Source organism: Rhinatrema bivittatum, chromosome 1, assembly GCF_901001135.1.
Source record: "Rhinatrema bivittatum chromosome 1, aRhiBiv1.1, whole genome shotgun sequence".
NCBI classification, from domain to species: Eukaryota; Metazoa; Chordata; class Amphibia; order Gymnophiona; family Rhinatrematidae; genus Rhinatrema; species Rhinatrema bivittatum.
This window is the reverse complement of record NC_042615.1, coordinates 55,460,440-55,480,443: the sequence shown is the minus strand read 5'-3', so window position 1 is coordinate 55,480,443 and position 20,004 is coordinate 55,460,440. Positions and strand designations below refer to the sequence as shown.

Genomic DNA, 20,004 nt, shown 5'->3' with positions numbered 1-20,004 from the left:
AAGCCTCTCATGCCGGACTTTGTCTAATGCCTTCTGAAAATCCAAATACACCACATCTACCAGTTCACCTTTGTCCGCATGTTTATTCCACCTTCAAAAGAAATGTAGGAGATTTGTGAGGCAAGACTTCCCTTGGGTAAATCCATGTTGGCTGTATCCCATCAAACCATGTCTATCTAAATGTATTGTGATTTTATGCTTTATAACAGTTTCCACAATTTTTCACGGCACTGAAGTCAAGCTTACCAGTCTATAGTTTCCTGGATCACCCCTGGATCCCTTTTTAAATATAGGGGGTTACATTGGCCATCTTCCAATCTTCAGGTACATCGGATGATTTTAATGGTAGGTTACAAATTTTTACTAATAGTTCTGAAATTTCATTTTGTAGCTCTTTCAGTACCCTGAGGTGTATACCATCTGGTCCAAGTGATTTACTATTCTTCAGTTTGTCAATTAGGCCTACCACTTCTTCCAGGTTCACCGTGATTTGGTTTAGTTGATCTGAATCATCACCCATGAAAACCTTCTCCGGAACGGGTATCTCTCCAACATCCTCTTCAGTAAACACTGATGCATAGAAATCATTTAATCTTTCTGCAATGGCCTTATCTTCTCTAAGTGCTTCTTTAACCTCTTGATCATCCAATGGTTCAACAAACTCCGTTGCAGGCTTTCTGCTTCAGATATATTTAAAAACAAATTTGAGTTTTTGCCTCTATAGCCAAATTATTTTCAAATTTTCTCTTATCCTGCATTATCAATGTCTTACTTTTAACTTGCCAATGCTTATGTTTTATCCTATTTTCTTCTGATGGATCCTTCTTCCAATTTTTGAATGTAGATCTTCTGGCTAAATTAGCCTCTTTCACCTCACCTTTTAACCATGGTGGTAATCATTTTTTCCTTCCTTTGACCTTTCTTAATGCATGCAATACATCTGGTCTGAGCTTCTAGGATGGTATTTTTTAACAATGCCCATGCCTGTTGCACAGTTTTTACCTTTTGTAGCTGCATCTTTCAGTTTTTTTTCAATTTTTCTTACTTTGTCTAAGTTTCCCTTTTGAACGTTTAGCGCTAGCGCTGTGGATTTACATACTGTCCCCCTTCCAATCATTAATTCAAATTTGACCATATTATGATCACTATTGTAAAGTGGCCCCACCACCGTTATCTCTCTCATCAAATCCTGGACTTCACTGAGAATTAGATCTAAAATTGCTCCCTCTCCCGTTGGTTCCTGAACCAATTGCTCCATAAAACTGTCTTATTCCATCTAGGAACTTTATCTCTCTAGCATGCTCTGATGTTTCACTTACCCAGTTAATATTGGGATAATTGGAATCTCCCATTATTACTGCACTACCAGTTTAGTTAGCTTCCCTAATTTCTCTTAACATTTCACTGTCCGTCTCACCATTTTGGCCAGGTGGACTGTAGTATACTCCTATCCACTGTTCTCTTCCCCAACACACAAGGGATTTCTACCCATAAAGATTTGATTGTACATTTAGTCTCATGCAGGATCTTTATCCTGTTGGACTCTATGCAGTCCCAGACATAAAGCACCACCCTGCTACCAAGATGCTGCTCTCTATCATTGCTATATAATTTGTACCCCGGTATAGTACTATCCCATTGGTTATCCTCTTTCCACCATGTCTCTGAGATGCCAGTTAAGTCTGTCATTATTCACTGCTATATACTCTAATTCTCCCATCTTACTTCTTAGACTTCTGGCATTAGCATACAAACATTTCAAAGTGTGGTTTGTTGTTTTTTTGGGGGGTTTTTTGTATTTACATTCTGCTTTTTAGTTGACAGGGATAAACTGAAATATTTTAGCTCAGGTGAGTTTTTTTAATTATAGGCACTTGGACTACTTTTATTATTAGTGGAACCTCTCTGTTGGGATGCCCTAACTCTAATGCTTCATTAGTATCCTTTGAAGATACCTCCCTCCAAACCATGTGCTGCTGTGAGTGACTATCGGCTTTCCCCTTTGTTATAGTTGAAAAGCTTCTCTAACTCCTTTTTATTTATTTATTTATTTAATTATTTATTTATTTATTTAACAGTTTTATATACCGCAGTTCAGGTAACAGTGTTACTAATCACTTCGGTTCACATTTCAACAATGACAATATAAAAAAGAATAATTTATAATGTCTTACATAGAACAGGGTGAATGCAATTTGGATAAAAACTTATAATGAACAGGGAGAATACGGTTATATACATAAAACTTATAATGAACATGGAGAATACAATTATATACAAATAGCTTGGGGGAACAGTGTGTGGAGTCGCTGGAACTGTCACATTCAATGTGAGATATCTAATACTAATGGAATGTTGGTGTTGGAGGGATGTTGTGGAAGATGCAACCTTTTTAAAGGTTAGTGCCAGGAGCCTGGTTTCACCCTGGTTAAGGTGGAGCCCATCCCTTTGGAAAAGACTCCCCCTTCCCCTAAAGGTTCCCCAGTTCCTTACAAAACTAAATCCCTCTTCCTTGCCTCATCGTCTCATCCATGCATTGAGATTCCAGAGCTCTGCCTGCCTCTGAGGACCTGCACATGGAACAGGGAACATTTCAGAGAATGCAACCCTGGAGGTTTTGGATTTCAGCTTTCTACCTAAGATCCTAAATTTGGCTTCCAGAACCTCCCTTCCACATTTGCCTATGTCTTTGGTGCCCACATGTACTATGACAGCTGGCTCCTCCCCAGCACTGTCTAAAATTCTATCTAGGTGACGCATGAGTTCCGCCACCTTTGCACCACGTAGGCATATTACTAGGCGATCCTCAAGCCCCACCATTCATCGAGCTATCTACATGTGGACAAAAGGAGAAAAAAAGAAGAAAAATATATAATAGTGCTTTTAATAGTAATTAAAATGACAGGGTACAGAATGGTTAATAGTATGAAGTATTAACATGTTCTGTTACTGTTCTGTATTACTGGTGTCCCAGTTGTATTGGTCAGCATCCTACAGAGAACAGTCTGGAGCAGAGGAGAACTACTCTGCTCCCTAATCCCTCCTCTCCCCTCCTGTCATTCTCAGGGGCTAATGTAGAAAGACAAAAATACTGACAGGGAAAAAAAATCTGATCTTACTATTCTATCATATAGCTTTCCTTGTGTCTGATGTCTTAATAATGTATGATAGTACAGTAAAATCTGCTGTTATGGCACCACTTGTATATGCCCTTATATTGCCAGGCTAGTTGGATGTCATCTCAGATGGGGTTTTCTAACAAAGGACATTGTAGCCATGAGCGTGTTCAGTAATAATATTATATTTATGTGTTTAGTGGATGGCTGGACCATATAATATTATGCTGGTTTAATGTAATTACAGTTAAATACATTGAGTTGTCTGATCAATTTATTTAACATCTGTTAAATGTATACACCTTGTGAGGACTTATGTTTTTAGGCTGGGACAGTATAACCCATAATTACTAATAGAGCTAATTTGGCCCTGCACTCCATGGTAAATTGCTGATGGTTTGACCCATTTTTATTTTGTGCATGCTCCAACTTTCTGTGGCATCAACTGTGAGGAGAACTCAAGGACTGTGGGAGGAGTGGTTTCACTATGTAGTCTTAATAAATCTGGCTCCCTGTAGAGCAGGGGTGAGTAACTCCAGCCCTCAAGGGCCTCAGACCAATCTGGTTTTTAGGATATCCTAATGAATATGTATGAGATCTTCATGCATAATGCCTCAGATTTTCATGCATGATGCCTCAGTTGTTTGCAGATCTATTTCATGTGTATTCTTTGGTGGTAGTCTAAAAATACAGACTGGTTTGTAGCGCATATGGAAGCTCCAGTGTGGTTATGCCATCTAATTAGTCTGGATTTCTCCAAGAGCAGTAGTGTGCATCAAAACAATCTGCAGTAAGTACCATGGATTAGCATTAGAACAGTGATAATGAAATCAGTGAGAGTAATACCTGAGTTGAATAGTGAAATGCATGAAAATCAACGTTGCCACCTCATGGTGTGCTTCTACTTGAAACTGTATTGACTATTGATCATCTACCTGTTGCTGGTGAGTATTGCATGTCATGCTAAGGTGTGTGAAGTAAATAAAGATGTTTGGACTTGACTTCCCAAACCTGTCCTGTAGGACTCCCAGCCAGTCAGGTTTTCAGGATGTCCACAATGAATTTGCATGCAATGGAGGTAGTTCATGCAAAGTTTTCTAATCTATTTATTTATTTAGACTTTTTATATACCGTTGTTCCACATGAAGATCGCATGGTTTTCAAAAGTAACATGCATACTATAGGTTAACACAACAGGGATTAACATAAATCTACTGTGATTTTCTAATATATATATTAACTAAAGGTCTAGGACAGCAGGTTTGTTGTACAGAAGTTCTATTTCCACATTTTTCACAGAATAGTGAGTTGTCTTAAGATACTTAAAGTCTCTATTTATTACTCATTCTTCTGAATGATGACTCCTTATTAAAAGATTTATCACATTCAATACATATAAATGGTTTTACTCCAGTGTAGATTGTCTGGTGGAATTTGTCCTAAAGCTTTTCTCACACTCAGAACATGGAAATGGTTTAAATCCAATGTGGATTCTCTGGTGGTATTTGAGGTTTTCCTTCCAGCTGAAAATTTTAGTGCACACACTTAGTTTAATGCAGCAAGATAAAGTGGCACAAACTGGGGGGGGGGGGGGAGTAATGTGCACTTGCATCAATTCCTTAAATTCATGGGCAGAGTTAACATGTATGTGCGTAAGGAACTTATATACCTCATGGCATATTAATGACTTAGTACATCTGTGTCTAATCAAAATGCAAATTTAAAATTAGAATGTCCTCAAATAATGCTATACTGCACCATTTAGCCTGACTTCAGTGCCAGGAAAAATAGTGGAAAGTGTTCTAAAGATCAAAATCACAGAACATATAGAAAGACATGGTTTAATGGAACAAAGTCAGCATGGCTTTACCCAAGGCAAGTCTTGCCTTACAAATCTGCTTCACTTTTCTGAAGGGGTTAATAAACATGTAGATATAGGTGAACCGGTAGATATAGACTATTTGGATTTTCAGAAGGCATTTGACAAAGTTCCTCATGAGAAGCTTCTAAGAAAAGTAAAAAGTCATGGGATAGGTGGCGATGTCCTTTCATGGATTACAAACTGGTTAAAAGACAGGAAACAGAGTAGGATTAAATGGACAATTTTATCAGTGGACAAGGGTATATAGTGGAGTGCCTCGATAATCTGCTGGAGGAACTTGTGAGACTGGAAAATTGGGCATCCAAATGGCAGATGAAATGTAATGTGGATAAGTGCAAGGTGATGCATATAGGGAAAAATAACCCATGCTGTAGTTGCACGATGTTAGGTTCCATATTAGGAGCTACTGCCCAGGAAAGAGATCTAGGCGTCATTGTGGATAATACTTTGAAATCGTCGGCTCAGTGTTCTGTGGCAGTCAAAAAAGCAACCAATGTTAGGAATTATTAGGAAGGGAATGGTGAATAAAACGGAGGATGTCAATGCCTCTGTATCGCTCCATGGTGAAGACCGCACCTTGAATACTGTGTACAATTCTGGTCACCGCATCTCAAGAAAGATGTAGTTAAGATGTAGAAAGTACAGAGAAGGGCAACAAAAATGATAAAAGGGATGGAACTGCTCCCCTATGAGGAAAGACTAAAGAAGTTAGGGCTGGTCAGTTTAGAGAAGAGACGGATGAGGAGGGATATGTTAGAGGTCTTTAAAATCATGAGGTCTAGAATGGGTAAATGTGAATCAGTTATTTACTCTTTCAGATAGTAGAAGAATTAGGGGACACTCCATGAAGTTAGCATGTAACACATTTAAAATTAATTGAAGAAAATTCTTTTTCACTCAACGCACAATTAAACTCTCAAATTTGTTGCCAGGGGATGTGGTTAGTGCAGTTAGTGTAGCTGGGTTTAAAAAGGTTTGGATAAGTTCTTGGAGGAGAAGTCCATTACCTGCTATTAATCAAGTTGACTTAGAAAATAGCCACTGCAATTACTAGCATCAATAGCATGGGATATACTTAGTTTTTGGGTACTTGCCAGGTATTTGTAGCCTGGATTAGCCATTGTTGGAAACAGGATGCTGGGCTTGATGGACCCTTGGGCTGACCCAGTATGGCAATTTCTTATGTTCTTATTTCATTATTTATAACTCCAGGATATACTGCTACCAATTTAATGATCCAAAACAACTCCCTATAATTGAGTGTCTTTTGTCTGTCCCTCCTCTCCAATATGATTGAACTTGTTTAATGACCACTCAACTTAAATCAGCAAAGATATTTCCAGTTTCCATACAGTGTTGTACTAAAGGGGCCTGAGTCTTGCAGGTAGCTAAACAGCCAAGAGAGTATTAATTAGACTTTTATTTATTTATTTATTTTATTTAGTGATTTTTTATATACCGCGGCACGTTAAAAACATCACCTCGGTTTACAATAAACAATAACACAGCAATAAGCTTTACATTCAACAGGAAATACAGTGTACAAAATGGTTTAATTATTAACAAGAATTTAAAACAAGTACAATAAACCAATGAACGAATGCAAAGAACAGTTCAATGTTAAATAGTAAGTCGAGTGTTAACCATGTGATCAGAGACAGTAAAGTCAATTTATAGCAGCGAGGAACATCTATACGGGTCAGCAGTGGAGGATCATAGGAGAAGGGTTATACATGATAGATAATTCAGAAAGTCAGGAGTAGACATGGTCAGTGAGTGTAAGCTTGCTCAAACAGCCAGGTTTTGAGGTTCTGCTTAAATTTCCTGTGGCAGGGTTCTAGGTGTAGATCAGTGGGCATTTTGTTCCAAATGTTAATGCCGGCTATCGTGAATGAGCGTTCTCTAGTGGCCGCATGTTTGATGTGTTTAATTGGAAATAACGAAAGTTTGTCTTGGTGCATTTTTCTAATTGGTCTCTTTGAAGTGTGGAAAGTAAAGTGGTCGTGGAACCATTGCATATCTTGGTTGTAGATCGACTTATGGATGAGTGTGAGAACTTTGAAAAGAATCCTAGATGCTACAGGAAGCCAATGAAGGAACATGAGAGCTGGAGTAATGTGATCATGGCGGTGTGTATTAGTGAGTAGGCGAGTAGCGGCGTTTTGTAACATCTGTAGTGGTTGTAGTGTGTTTTTAGGGAGACCTAGAAGTATAGCATTACAGTAGTCCAGTTTTGGTAATATTGTGGCTTGAAGCACTGTCCTGAAGTCATAAGGATGTAGCAGAGATTTAATTCTTTTTAGTGTATGTAATTTGAAGAATCCATTTTTGATTGTATCCGTGATGAATTTCTTCAAGGAGAAATGATTATCGACGATAATGCCAAGGCTGCGGACTTGTTGTAAATGGAGTGAGTCCGAGGGTGAGATGAGTGATGGGTTGAAGGAGGTGGTATTGTGTGGTGAAATGATGAGGAGCTCTGTTTTGGAAGTGTTTATTGCTAGGAAGTTTTCAGTAAGAAGTTTCTTTATTTCCATCAGGGCCGAATCCCAAGTTTTAAGGGCATTAGATAATGAATCGTTGATAGGGATGAGGATCTGTACATCATCTGCGTATATGAAATGAGGAAGGCCTAGTTTGACCAGAAGACGACAGAGTGGAGCTAGGTATATATTGAAGAGGGTAGATGAAAGCGAGGATCCTTGTGGAACACCTTGTGCTAGATTTCTAGGTTTCGAAACATAGCAGTCAACTTTTACACTGTATGTCCTGTCCTTCAGAAACGATTGGAGCCAGCATAGGGCAGTGCCAGTAATACCAATTTGTGCGAGTCGGGAAAGGAGGGTATTGTGGTTGAACGTGTCAAATGCAGAAGAAATATCAAGGAGAGCCAGTAAGTAAGAATGACCAGAATCAATGGTTTTGAGTATTGAGTCTGAGAGTGATACCAGAAGAGTTTCTGTACTATGGTTCTTACGGAACCCATATTGTGAAGGGAAGAGTAATAGATTATCGTCAAGAAAGTCAGTGAGTTGTTTATTGATGACTTTCTATAAGATTTTAGACAAGAATGGGAGGTTGGATACTGGACGATAGTTAGCCGGTTCCGACTGATCCAAATCAGTTTTTTTGAGTGTAGGCTTTATAATAGCATGTTTGAGTTGCATTGGAAAAACTCCAGTCGCAATTGATTTGTTGATAATGTTAGCGATGGGAGTGGCAATCCTTGTGGGAATAGAGAGGAGAATTTTGGTTGGCATGATATCGATTGGTTGCATGTCAGGTTTGATTTTTTTAAGGATCCCCTCAATTTCTGATACAGTTATCGTTTCGAAATTTGACAGCGTAGTAGAGGTGCACATGGTGTTGGAGGTTAGTAGGGTTGTTGGAGGAGCTGGATTAGAGAAGCGAGCCATGATATTAGCCACTTTGTCATAGAAGTAGGTAGCTAGTTTCTTTTGTACCAGCCTCATGTTTCATTTCACATATATATTTTGCATATGTGATTTAGAGGATATATGTGTTCTAGTTTGTAGAAAGGTAGTGTACCAGACATAGGATGAGTCCATGTTTCCCACTGTAAAGACTGGAAACAAAGGGTACATTTCCCACATGAAAAATGCTCTCTCTCATCTAGATCATGAAGATGAGATATTGATGGAAATGCAAACTTGACAACCGCTTTCTTAATTGTATGCCCTCAAGAATAAGCAAAAATCAGGGGATCCTTAAAACAGGATTTACTTGTAAAATACTCTATGGTCTTCAAATTAAATCCACCACAGCAAATGACCTGTCATTAAAGTTCAAGAAACACAGTTGTCTCACTGTGTCAGCTGAATTTTTATATTGTAATAGTAAGCCATGATTAGCAAATAAGGTCCTTCTATAGGCAGCTTTTATTACTGATTGTGGATACCCTCTGTTTAAAAATCTATTAAAGAATTTCAAGCTTGAATTTTATACTCATCTGAGCATAATTTGTGAATACGCAGAAATTGACTGACTGGTGAATTACGTTTAAGATGATATGGATGGTGATTCTTGAAGTCTAATACATTATTGCAGTCAGTCAATTTACCATACAGGGTGGTATCAAAATATCTAGGTATGAAATATGTTCATGATGAAAAGACATGGTGAAATTCAAGTTTACATCTAACATATGTGTCATGAAGCAGTGTAGCAGTGATACAGATGACTTCCAAATTAAAAAAAAACCAAACATCTATGTATCTATACAAGACATACTATGTAAAAACCATGAAAAATGATACAAAGAAATCTCTCCTCAAATCAGGCTACATATAGGTTAGCAATGTTGAGGGCCATTGTGCCCCCATCATAGAACCATGAGTCTGAAGAAGGAACTGGTTAAAACAAAAATAATTATGACAGAGACATCCTGGCTTATTTCAACTGTAAAATGAGTTGGAACTCTATGAAGTCTGGAACTTAAAGCAAATGTTTCTGAAATAATTTGTAGAGCTGCTTCATGGAGCTTGTTAGTGTAAAGGGCTTCAGTATCTAGCGTGACAAGAATAACTTCAGCAGGTAATTCATCATATCCTCTAAGGATCCTCAACACATGAGAAAAGTCTTGTACAAAAGACCTTGGTCTGGAAACAAAGGGCTGTAAAAAAAAAAGAAAAGATCCACTAACACAGAAAGAGGTTCTTGCACTGATCCCTTTGAGAATACAATTTGTCTATCCAGTGGGTCTATTGAGAATTTATGGATTTTAGGAACTTAATGTAACACTGAGATCCTCAGATGTGAGACCATCAAAATTGACTATCCCTACAAGTAATCCAACCATGATCTTGAGCATTCATCACTAGGTCAGCAATCTGTGATTCTAAAGTCAGGGTAGGGTCATCTGGAAGAAGTTTGTATAAAGTAGCATTCTCCAACCTACATTTATCACTGCAACATACTGATGTTTGTGCTGAATAACTATTGCTCCCCTATCCCTTTATCAGCATGTTTCACTATTAATTCATCATTGTGAGCCAATTCACTTAGTCACACTTTCTTAGAACTTGTGTTGAAATATGGATGATAAGGAGGACTGCTCAAACTCATTCAAATAACTGAGAACTAGATCTCTAGAAGACTTCAAATAAGGATCAATAGGACCAGGGGAACCCAGTGTGATTTTGGCCTGAAAATTGAAATATTTCCAGATTGATCCCTATTTTTTTAACCCCCCTCCCCCCCCCAAAAAAAACACCTTAATTTGCATATTTCTGAAAAACCTGTATAATTCTGCCTGACATTTAAAGGGGTCATGGATCTGTGTGGGAACAAAAAATATTTATTCAAAATCTGTTCTCACATAGCCTTTAAATCCTTACCTGACAAACTAATTACTGCTTGCCCTGTCTGATTTGCAGCCAAGTGAATGGTCTCGACCATTGAGCTCTGTCTTCTGAGAGAGGGGAATGTCTGCTACAAAAACCCCATTAGGGTTGATTTAAATCTAGATGGCCTAAGAAAAGCAAAGTAATAAGAGCTGCCTAGAGAAGGACCTTTTTGCCAATTGTGACTTGCATTTACAGTATAGAAAACCAGCTGATGCAGTGAGACAAGTATGTGGTTTGAACTGTTCTGACAGGTTGTCCACCATAGTGGCCTCAATCTGAAGACCATGGCATATTTTACAACTACATCCTGTTTTTAAGGATCTCCTGATTTTTGCTTATTCTTGAGGGCATAATATTAATGAAATGGTTGTCAATTTTGCATTTCCATCGATATCTAATCTTCATGATCTAGGTGAGAACAGGCCCGGCACCACCAGGTGTGCAAACCATGCACTTTAACAGGGCGGCACACCAGGGGTGGTGGCATCAGGAACAGGGAGAGGCCCATGCTACTGTCGATGGACCTGATCCTACTGGCAGTGGAAGAAGCAGGAGGCCTGTGTGGCTGCTGATGGACCCAATCCCACTGGCAGCAGAAGACCTATGTGGCCACCACTGGGCTCCATCCCACCGGCAGCGGAAGAAGCAGGAGGCCAGAGTAGAAGATCAAGCCCATCCTTCAGCTCCTACTGAAGTGGTGGCCCCACTGTACTCAGCACTCGCAATGCTGTAATTTCCTGTATTCCCATCTCACAATACAGGTGATGAGAATATAAGAAGTGCTAACAGTGTGAGTATTGAATTACTGCGAGGCCAACATGCAGGAGAAGCTCTAGAACAACTGCTTTGTCCAAAGTGCAGGCTGGCTGAAGAGGATGACCCATGGATCCTGACTGCCTTAATTGCATGTGGGTGTGATTGAATGGGAGTCTGCCTGGGATTGGGTGTGTGTGTGAATGGGAGCCTTCCTGGGATGGGTGAGTGTGTGAATGGGAGCCTGACTGAGATGGGTAGGTGTGTGAATGGGACCCTGCCTGGGTTGTGTGTGTGTGTGTATGAATGGGAGCCTGGCTGCCTGGGATGCATGCATGTGTGTGAATGGGTGCCTGCCTGGGATGGGTGTGTGTGTGTGTGTGCGCGCGCATATGAGAGCCTGCCTGGGATATGTTTGTGTGAGCGCACGCACATGCATGTATGGGAGCCTTTCTGGGATGGGCAGGATATGTGTGTGAGTGTGTGTGTGTGTGTGAACTGGGATTTGGGTGGATATGAATGGGAGCCTGCTTGGGGTGGGTGGGTGTTATTGGGAGCTTGTCTGGGATGTGTGTGTAAGAGAGAATGGGAACCTGCCTGGGTTGGGGGTGTGTGTGAGAGAGACAGAGAGACGAGAGAATGGGAGCTTCCTGGTTTGTATGTGTGTGTGTTTTATTCTTTTGGATGTTATTTAATGTCTGCCAATTTGAAATATTTTATTGGTGTTTGGGACATTTTAAAAACTTGTATATAAGTTTTTAATTATTTGATCTTTTATTCGTCAGCTGTTTTTGAAATAATAGTGGATAACACATTAAAATCGTCTGTTCAGTGTGCTGCGGCAGTCAAAAAGCAAACAGAATGTTGGGAATTATTAGAAAGGGAGTAGTGAATAAAACGGAAAATGTCATAATGCCTCTATATTGCTCCATGGTGAAGACCGCACCTTGAATACTGTGTACAATTCTGGTCGCCACATCTCAAAAAAGATATAATTACGATGGAGAAGGTACAGAGAAGGGCTACCAAAATGATAAGGGGAATGGAACAGCTCCCCTATGAGGAAAGACTAAAGAGGTTAGGACTTTTCAGCTTGGCAAAGAGACGGCTGAGGGGGGATATGATAGAGATGTTTAAAATTATGAGAGGTCTAAAACGGGTAGATGTGAATCGGTTATTTACTCTTTCGGATAGTAGAAAGACTAGGGGGCACTCCATGAAGTTAGCATGGGGCACATTTAAAACTAATCGGAGAAAGTTCTTTTTTTACTCAACGCACAATTAAACTCTGAAATTTGTTGCCAGAGGATGTGGTTAGTGCAGTTAGTATAGCTGTGTTTAAAAAAGGATTGGATAAGTTCTTGGAGAAGTCCATTACCTGCTATTAAGTTCACTTAGAGAATAGCCACTGCCATTAGCAATGGTAACATGAAATAGACTTAGTTTTTGGGTACTTGCCAGGTTCTTATGGCCTGGATTGGCCACTGTTGGAAACAGGATGTTGGGCTTGATGGACCCTTGGTCTGACCCAGTATGGCATTTTCTTATGTTCTTAATATTAGTAGAATATTTTTATTATGATTATGTATTTATTTTATTTCTTGTTTTTATTGTTTGATGTTTGAGGAATGGAGATGGTTCTGTTTTTTCATTGTTGCACTGCATAAGGTATCTGGCTTCTTGTGGTTTGCAGCTCAGGTTGTCTGTCCATTTGTATTTCTCCTTTATGGTTGCTCTATTCTGTATTTGGTGAGGATCTGTTTGTTCTGCATGTGTGACGGAGGTGAGGAATTCTCCTAATAGGAAGTATGTTAGTGATTTAGGGTTTTTGGAAGGTCAAGCCCACACTCAACACACGTTACTATAGGCCTAATACCATATTAGTTCCAAGTGTATGTTTGCATGATTTCTGGTTGACATCACAGCAGTGCATGTAAATATAATGTAAGTGATATTTGTACCTCAGAATTCAGTAATTTAATACTTTTCATGTAAAATGTTTTAAATACACAGCTCATTTGTGTGTAATGGACGGGGGGAGGGGCATTGTAGAAGGATATAAGGTTTGCCTGGGGTACCTAATACACTTATCAGCCATGGATTCGGGTGGGTGATGGGGAAGGGGGGGGGGGCGGTGTCAGTTTTTAAAATTTGTGTCACTGGAGGGAGCTGGAATTTGTTTTTTGGTGGCCCCGAGCAGACAATGAATGAGTGGGAGGGGAAGCACAGTAATTGTTCGCATAGAGCAATAAAAAAGCTAGCCCTGGCTCTGGATGAGAGGACATTTTCCATAAGGGAAATAATCCCTTTCTTCCTAGTCCTTAAAAGGAGAAACATGCACTCATCCTGCAACTGGTGGACTATTCTACAAATTAAAATGGCATACATATTCTTTTTAGTTTGTTTGCTTATTTATTTAAGGTTTTTATATACCGGCATTCATGATACAATCACATCATGCTGGTTTACAGTTAAACAGGGGTGCAAATACATTAAAACTAAAAAAAACAAGTGCAAGGAAATTGCAGTTACAAATAACAAGGGAGATCGAACTGGGAGAGAAAGGGAAATACAGAAGTAGATTAACATTGAACTAGTGGCGTAGAGAAATACTGATTTGGATTAACATCTCGTGGTATTATTTACAAGGGCAGCTGTGACTGAGTTGTGGAAGTTGATGAGGCAGCAATTATGAGGGGTCCGGAAAAGCTTGTTTGAATAAACAGGTCTTAAGTCTTTTTCGGAATGTTGGGAGGCAGGGCTCCTGTCGGAGATTCGGAGGGATGGAATTCCAGAATGCTGGTCCAGCTGTTGAGAAGGCCCGTTCTCTTAAAGTTATGTGTCGAGTGAATTTGATATGAGGTACTTGGAGGGATCCTCTGTATGCTTCTCTGGTGGGTCTTGTGGAGTGATGATGGCTGAGCGGGAATTGTAAGTCAAGTGTTGTAAGGTGGTGGATGTATTTATATATGATGGTGATGGATTTGAAGATGATTCTGAAGTGAATAGTGAGCCAGTGTAAGTGTTTTAGGATAGGTGATATGTGGTCTCTTCTCCTGGTGTTGGTGAGAATTCTTGCCGCCGCATTCTGGACCATCTGTAGAGGTTTGGTGAACGATGATGGGAGTCCTAGTAGGATGGCGTTGCAATAATCAATCTTTGAGAAGATTAAAGCTTGTAGTATTATTCTATAATCATTAGAGTGAAATAGAGGTTTTATCCTTTCAGAACTTGGAGTTTGTAGAAACAGTCCCTGGTTGTGCGGTTGACAAATGCTTTCAGATTCATCCTGTTATCAATTATAACTCCTAAGTCTCTCACTTGGGTGGAGAGTGGGATAGCTGGAGGAGAAGAGGTGTTGCTGTTTCCTGGGGAGATGAGCAGTAATTCTGTTTTTGCAGTATTTAATACGAGATTTAGGCTGGCAAGAAGACTCTTGATTTTTTGAAGACATGATTCCCAATGATCGAGAGTTTTAGAGAGGGATTCTTTAAGGGGGATCACTATCTGGACATTCTCAGCGTAGAGAAAGTGTTTAAGATTTAGATTTGTTAGGAGCTGGCATAGAGGAAGGAGGTAAATATTGAAGAGCGTGGGTGATAGGGCAGAACCCTGAGGGACTCCTACAGGTGAGTCATATATATATATAGTTATATATATATATATATATATATATATGATAATTTGTCTGTATCAAAATACATTTATTTAAAACATTTTACGTTATATGTGGAATGAATGAAGAGGGTGATTTTAGTCCAGCTAATAGAACATCACAGCTGTTTAGCTACCTGCAAGACTCAAGCTCCTTTATTTCAATACTATATGGAAACTAGACATGTCTAGTCATATTAGAAGATAGACAAGAGACTCGAGTATAGAGAGGAGTTTTGGAGCTTTAAACTGGGAGTAGTATATCCTGGAGGTCTCAGTAATGAGATGGCGTAGTTTAACATTATTTGAGAACATTTATTGTGTATTTGCATTTTAATTGGACACAGAAGTACTATGTCATTAATGTGCCGTGAAGTATATAAATACACATGTTTACTCTGCTTATGAATTGGTGAAGGAATGGCGGCCGATTTGATGTGAGGACACATTACCTTTTTTAGTTTGTGCCACTTTTTCTTGCTGCATTAAATTAAGAGGGAAATAACATAATGGTACAGGTTACTTTTTGTGCGGAGTAGACCAATTTAAGTTGCCTTTTGTGTTTTCTGTGCTTTTCAGAAAATGTTACTGATAGTGCCTTCCTGTAGCAGAAGTGTATCTTTGAAACAGTCCCGTGTTGGAATCCTTATAAGTGGGACACTGAAGTACACGTCTGAGAGAGGTTTTAAGTTATTTTGCACACAATGATGAAAACATCTCTTTATAAATACAATAGGTTGTGGATTTTAGGTTTTATCTCCACATGGCTTTATGAATTAAGGTATACCTCGCATTTAAGCCGATGCCATACAGTGTGCTCTGCCTAGCGTACAGCTCGCTGCACAGTTGGACTCGCGTTTTGGACAGACTAGAATAACTCCTGATGCAATAATGGGATTACGCATCCAAAATTTGGGTCCAAACCAGCGTTTAGCTAAAAGCGCTCATCACATGTAAATGCCATGTAGATGAGTCTATTAGCTATTTCCCCGATGCAAAAAAATCACCATGCATCTGGTGCGTACGTTTTAACATGCAAAACTTAAAGCCAGCCCTGAAGCTGGCTTTAACTCTTCACGTGATCCAAGCCACCACAAAAAAAAAGCCCAAAATTCTGCTTTTCTGTGGTTACTCTTACTTAGTATCATCCCAATACTAAGTTAGGAGGAACTACAGGAAGCAGTATGAAAAATAAATCTTGACGGTGGTCAGATTAGGAAAATGGATGCTCAGTTTACGAGTGTCCATTTTCCTAATCCATGGCTATGTGTGATTTAGGAAAACAGACGCTTGTTAATTGAACATCTGTTTTCCTAACTGGCGCAAAGCCACATCTCCTGGGCTCCCGATGCCATGCCGTGCTAGGAACACACAATTTATCCCTACTGCTTCATTTTTAGCATGGCAGCTCATTTACCTGTAGCATCGGGCGCCCAGAAGAGGGAGATTTGTGTGCGTTGAAAAAACGTGCGCCCAGTTCGGGGACACATTTTTTTCATTGTTGATATTGCATCGGGCCTGATTGGAGCATGTTCAGAGAAACTAGAAATCAGGAAACCTGTTGCAGAGCCATTTATATATGTGGATTCTAATGTACTTTTTTGCGAGAAGAATCTTTTTTATTGCTTTAGAGAAACAATTCTGAGCAGCTGGAAACCACAGTACTATGGGTCAATTTTAATATAGTGAGTGACTAAAATAAATAAGGTAAGCAATCCAGAAGTTTAAGGCTGAGAGAGTGAAAATGGTTATTTGAGACATTCTAAAAAATTGATTTTGACCTACAAAATAAAATACTATTTTACCATTCAAGAATAGAAGGACATTTTCTTTGTATTGTACTGTACCTGAGCACTGATGCATTCTTGTGTGTTTAATATTTTCTGTGGTAGATTACTGAGCCAAACTATGAAAGACCACCTAGTGAGAGTTGCCAATGAAGCAGAATTTATCCTGAGTAGACAGAGAGCAGAGGACATTCACCGACATGCTGAGTTTGAGGTGAGTTGCATGATCTTGGACAAAGCCCCATGAAGCACTGGTTGCTGTAAAAATTACCCCAGAAAAGAAAATAGCCTCTTCAACACAAGGCTTGTTTTATCCTACTGTTAAAGCAAACATTATTTTTGTATGTTTTTTATACCTTAACTTGTTTAGCACCAAGTTGGGTTTTATGGAACATTTTTTATATTAATCTTTTTATAAAATGCCCAGTCTTACTGTGGATGCCTTTAGATCCTATCTTGGTTACAAAGTAGTGCAGTTGTTGTGTTAGTACACTTGAATATTGGAAAAATGAAGGACAATAAATATTGTTAGAGATACCTTTTTTTTATTGGACTTACTTAACCTTGACCATCTTTCCACAGCTATGCTCCCTTCATCAATTCACTGTAAAATGAATTTGGTATGAAGTTGCCCAAAAAGTTACATGCATATTGCAAGTTGTGTTATAATGGTGGTATCACGGTATCTGTTTTCAAAGCTGTAAAGTGTAACAGGATTGGGGAGTGGAATGTGAGAAAATGATAGTGTCAAAGATTTACAGCTATAGGAGGACTATCCAATAATAGATGAGGAAGCCAGTGTCCCTATTAAGACCTTTTGTGCATCTTTTAATGTGTTTATCTTATGCTCTTGGGTAATTTTGAAATTCCCTTTTAGTATCCTGCTGATTGAAGCAGTGGTCCGGTCTGGCAAAATGTTTCCCCTCAGGAGCATGAGAACATAAGAAATTGCCATGCTAGGTCAGACCAAGGGTCCATCAAGCCCAGCATCCTGTTTCCAACAGAGGCCAAACCAAGCCACAAGAACCTGGCAATTACCCAAACACCAAGAAGATCCCATGCTACTGATGCAATTAATAGCAGTGGCTATTCCCTAAGTAAACTTGATTAATAGCAGGATTAATTAATCCAAGAACTTGGAGGACTGCTCCTCCAGTTCTTGGAGGAGAAGTCCTCCAAGAACTGCTATTAATCAAGTAAACTTGATTAATAGCAGTTCTTGGAGGACTTCTCCTCCAAGAACTTATCCAAATCTTTTTTGAACCCAGCTACACTAACTGCACTAACCACATCCTCTGGCAACAAATTCCAGAGCTTAATTGTGCGTTGAGTGAAAAAGAATTTTCTCTGATTAGTCTTAAATGTGCTACTTGCTAACTTCATGGAATGCCCCCTAGTCCTTCTATTATTTGAAAGTGTAAATAACGGATTCACATCTACTCGTTCAAGACCGCTCATGATCTTAAAGACCTCTATCATATCCCCCCTCAGCCGTCTCTTCTCCAAGATGAAGAGCCCTAACCTTTTCAGCCTTTCCTCATAGGGGGAGCTGTTCCATCCCCTTTATTATTTTGGTCGCCCTTCTCTGTACCTTCTCCATCGCGATTATATCTTTTTTGAGATGCGGCGATCAGAATTGTACACAGTATTCAAGGTGCGGTCTCACCATGGAGCGATACAGAGGCATTATGACATTTTCCGTTTTATTAACCATTCCCTTCCTAATAATTCCTATCAATGTTTGCTTTTTTGACTGTTGCAGCACACTGAGCCGACTATTTTAAAGTATTATCTACTATGATGCCTAGATCTTTTTCCTGCATGGTAGCTCCTAATATGGAACCTAACATCGTGTAACTACAGCAAGGGTTAGTTTTCCCTATATGCAACACCTTGCATATAGGGATGCCCAATCTTCCAGTCTTGCAAGGTCCTCCTGTAATGTATCACAGTCCGCTTGTGATTTAACTACTCTGAATAATTTTGTATCGTCCGCAAATTTGATAACCTCACTCATCATATTCCTTCCAGATCATTTACATATATATATATATATATATATATATATTGAAAAGCACCGGTCTAAGTACAGATCCCTGAGGCACTCCACTGTTTACTTTTTTCCACTGAGAAAATTGACCATTTAATCCTACTCTCTGTTTCCTGTCTTTTAACCAGTTGGTAATCCACGAAAGGACATTGCCTCCTATCCCATGACTTTTTAGTTTTCTTAGAAGCCTCTCATGAGGGACTTTGTCAAACGCCTTCTGAAAATCCAAATACACTACATCTACTAGTTCACCTTTATCTACATGTTTATTAACCCCTTCAAAAAAATGAAGCAGATTTGTTAAACCATGTCTTTCTATGTGCTCTACGATTTTGATCTGGAGAATAGTTTCCACTCTTTTTCCCGGCACTGAAGTCAGGCTCACTGGTCTATAGTTACCCGGATCGCCCCTGGAACCCTTTTTAAATATTGGGGTTACACTGGCCACTCTCCAGTCTTCAGGTACAATGGATGATTGTAATGATAGGTTACAAATTTTAACTAAAAGATCAGAAATTTCATTTTTGAGTTCCTTCAATACCCTAGGATGCATACCATCCGGTCCAGGTGATTTGCTACTCTTTAGTTTGTCAATCTGGCCTACTACATCTTCCAGGTTCACAGTGATTTGGTTCAGTTCGTCTGACTCATCACCCTTGAAAACCATCTCCGGAACTGGTATCTCCCCAACATCCTCATTAGTAAACTCGGAAGCAAAGAATTCATTTAGTCTTTCTGCAATGGCCTTATCTTCCCTAAGAGCCCCTTTAACCCTTCAGTCATCTAATGGTCCAACTGACTCCCTCACGGGTTTCTTACTTCGGATATATTTTAAAAAGTTTTTATTATGAGTTTTTGCCTCTATGGCCAACTTCATTTCAAATTCTCCCTTCGCCTGTCTTATCAATGTTTTACACTTAACTTGACAATGCTTATGGTTTTATCTTATTTTCTTCCAGTGGATCACCTTGTTTATTTTTCTGTGAAGTTGATCTTGTGTTCATTAAAGTTTATTCTTGCCTATTTCATTAATTGTAGTGTACCTCTTTATATTTTTTGCTTTGGATAGTATGTACCAATAGCATTCAAACATTTTTTCATTGGACCTATTTTCTTCCCGAAACCCAGTAGAACAAAGAGAAATACATTCCCTCTTACTTTACATATTTCCCAGCTGCCACTGCTCATTTTGACCTCCTTCACCAATACCCACTATTTGTTTTTACCCCTTCATTTGTGCCAGTACCCACTATTCACTCATACTATCTCCTCCCTCTCCAGCTTCTATTACTTGCTATCTTGATGCTCCTGCATCTGTCACTTTGAATTGCACAATGCCTGTATTCTCATGCTTCTTTACCCTCTTTGTAAGAAGAGCGTTGAGTGTATGGATACC

At 39.3% G+C, this 20,004-nt stretch overlaps 1 protein-coding gene across 1 annotated transcript in view; it reads left to right on the top strand.

The window, feature by feature from the left end:
- Positions 1–20,004, top strand: part of LRBA (LPS responsive beige-like anchor protein) — a 1,658,631-nt gene that overhangs the window by 788,201 nt on the left and 850,426 nt on the right. Inside the window, 1 exon segment of the mRNA XM_029605291.1 lies at positions 16,664–16,772. Within this exon segment, the coding sequence (XP_029461151.1) occupies positions 16,664–16,772 (109 nt within the window).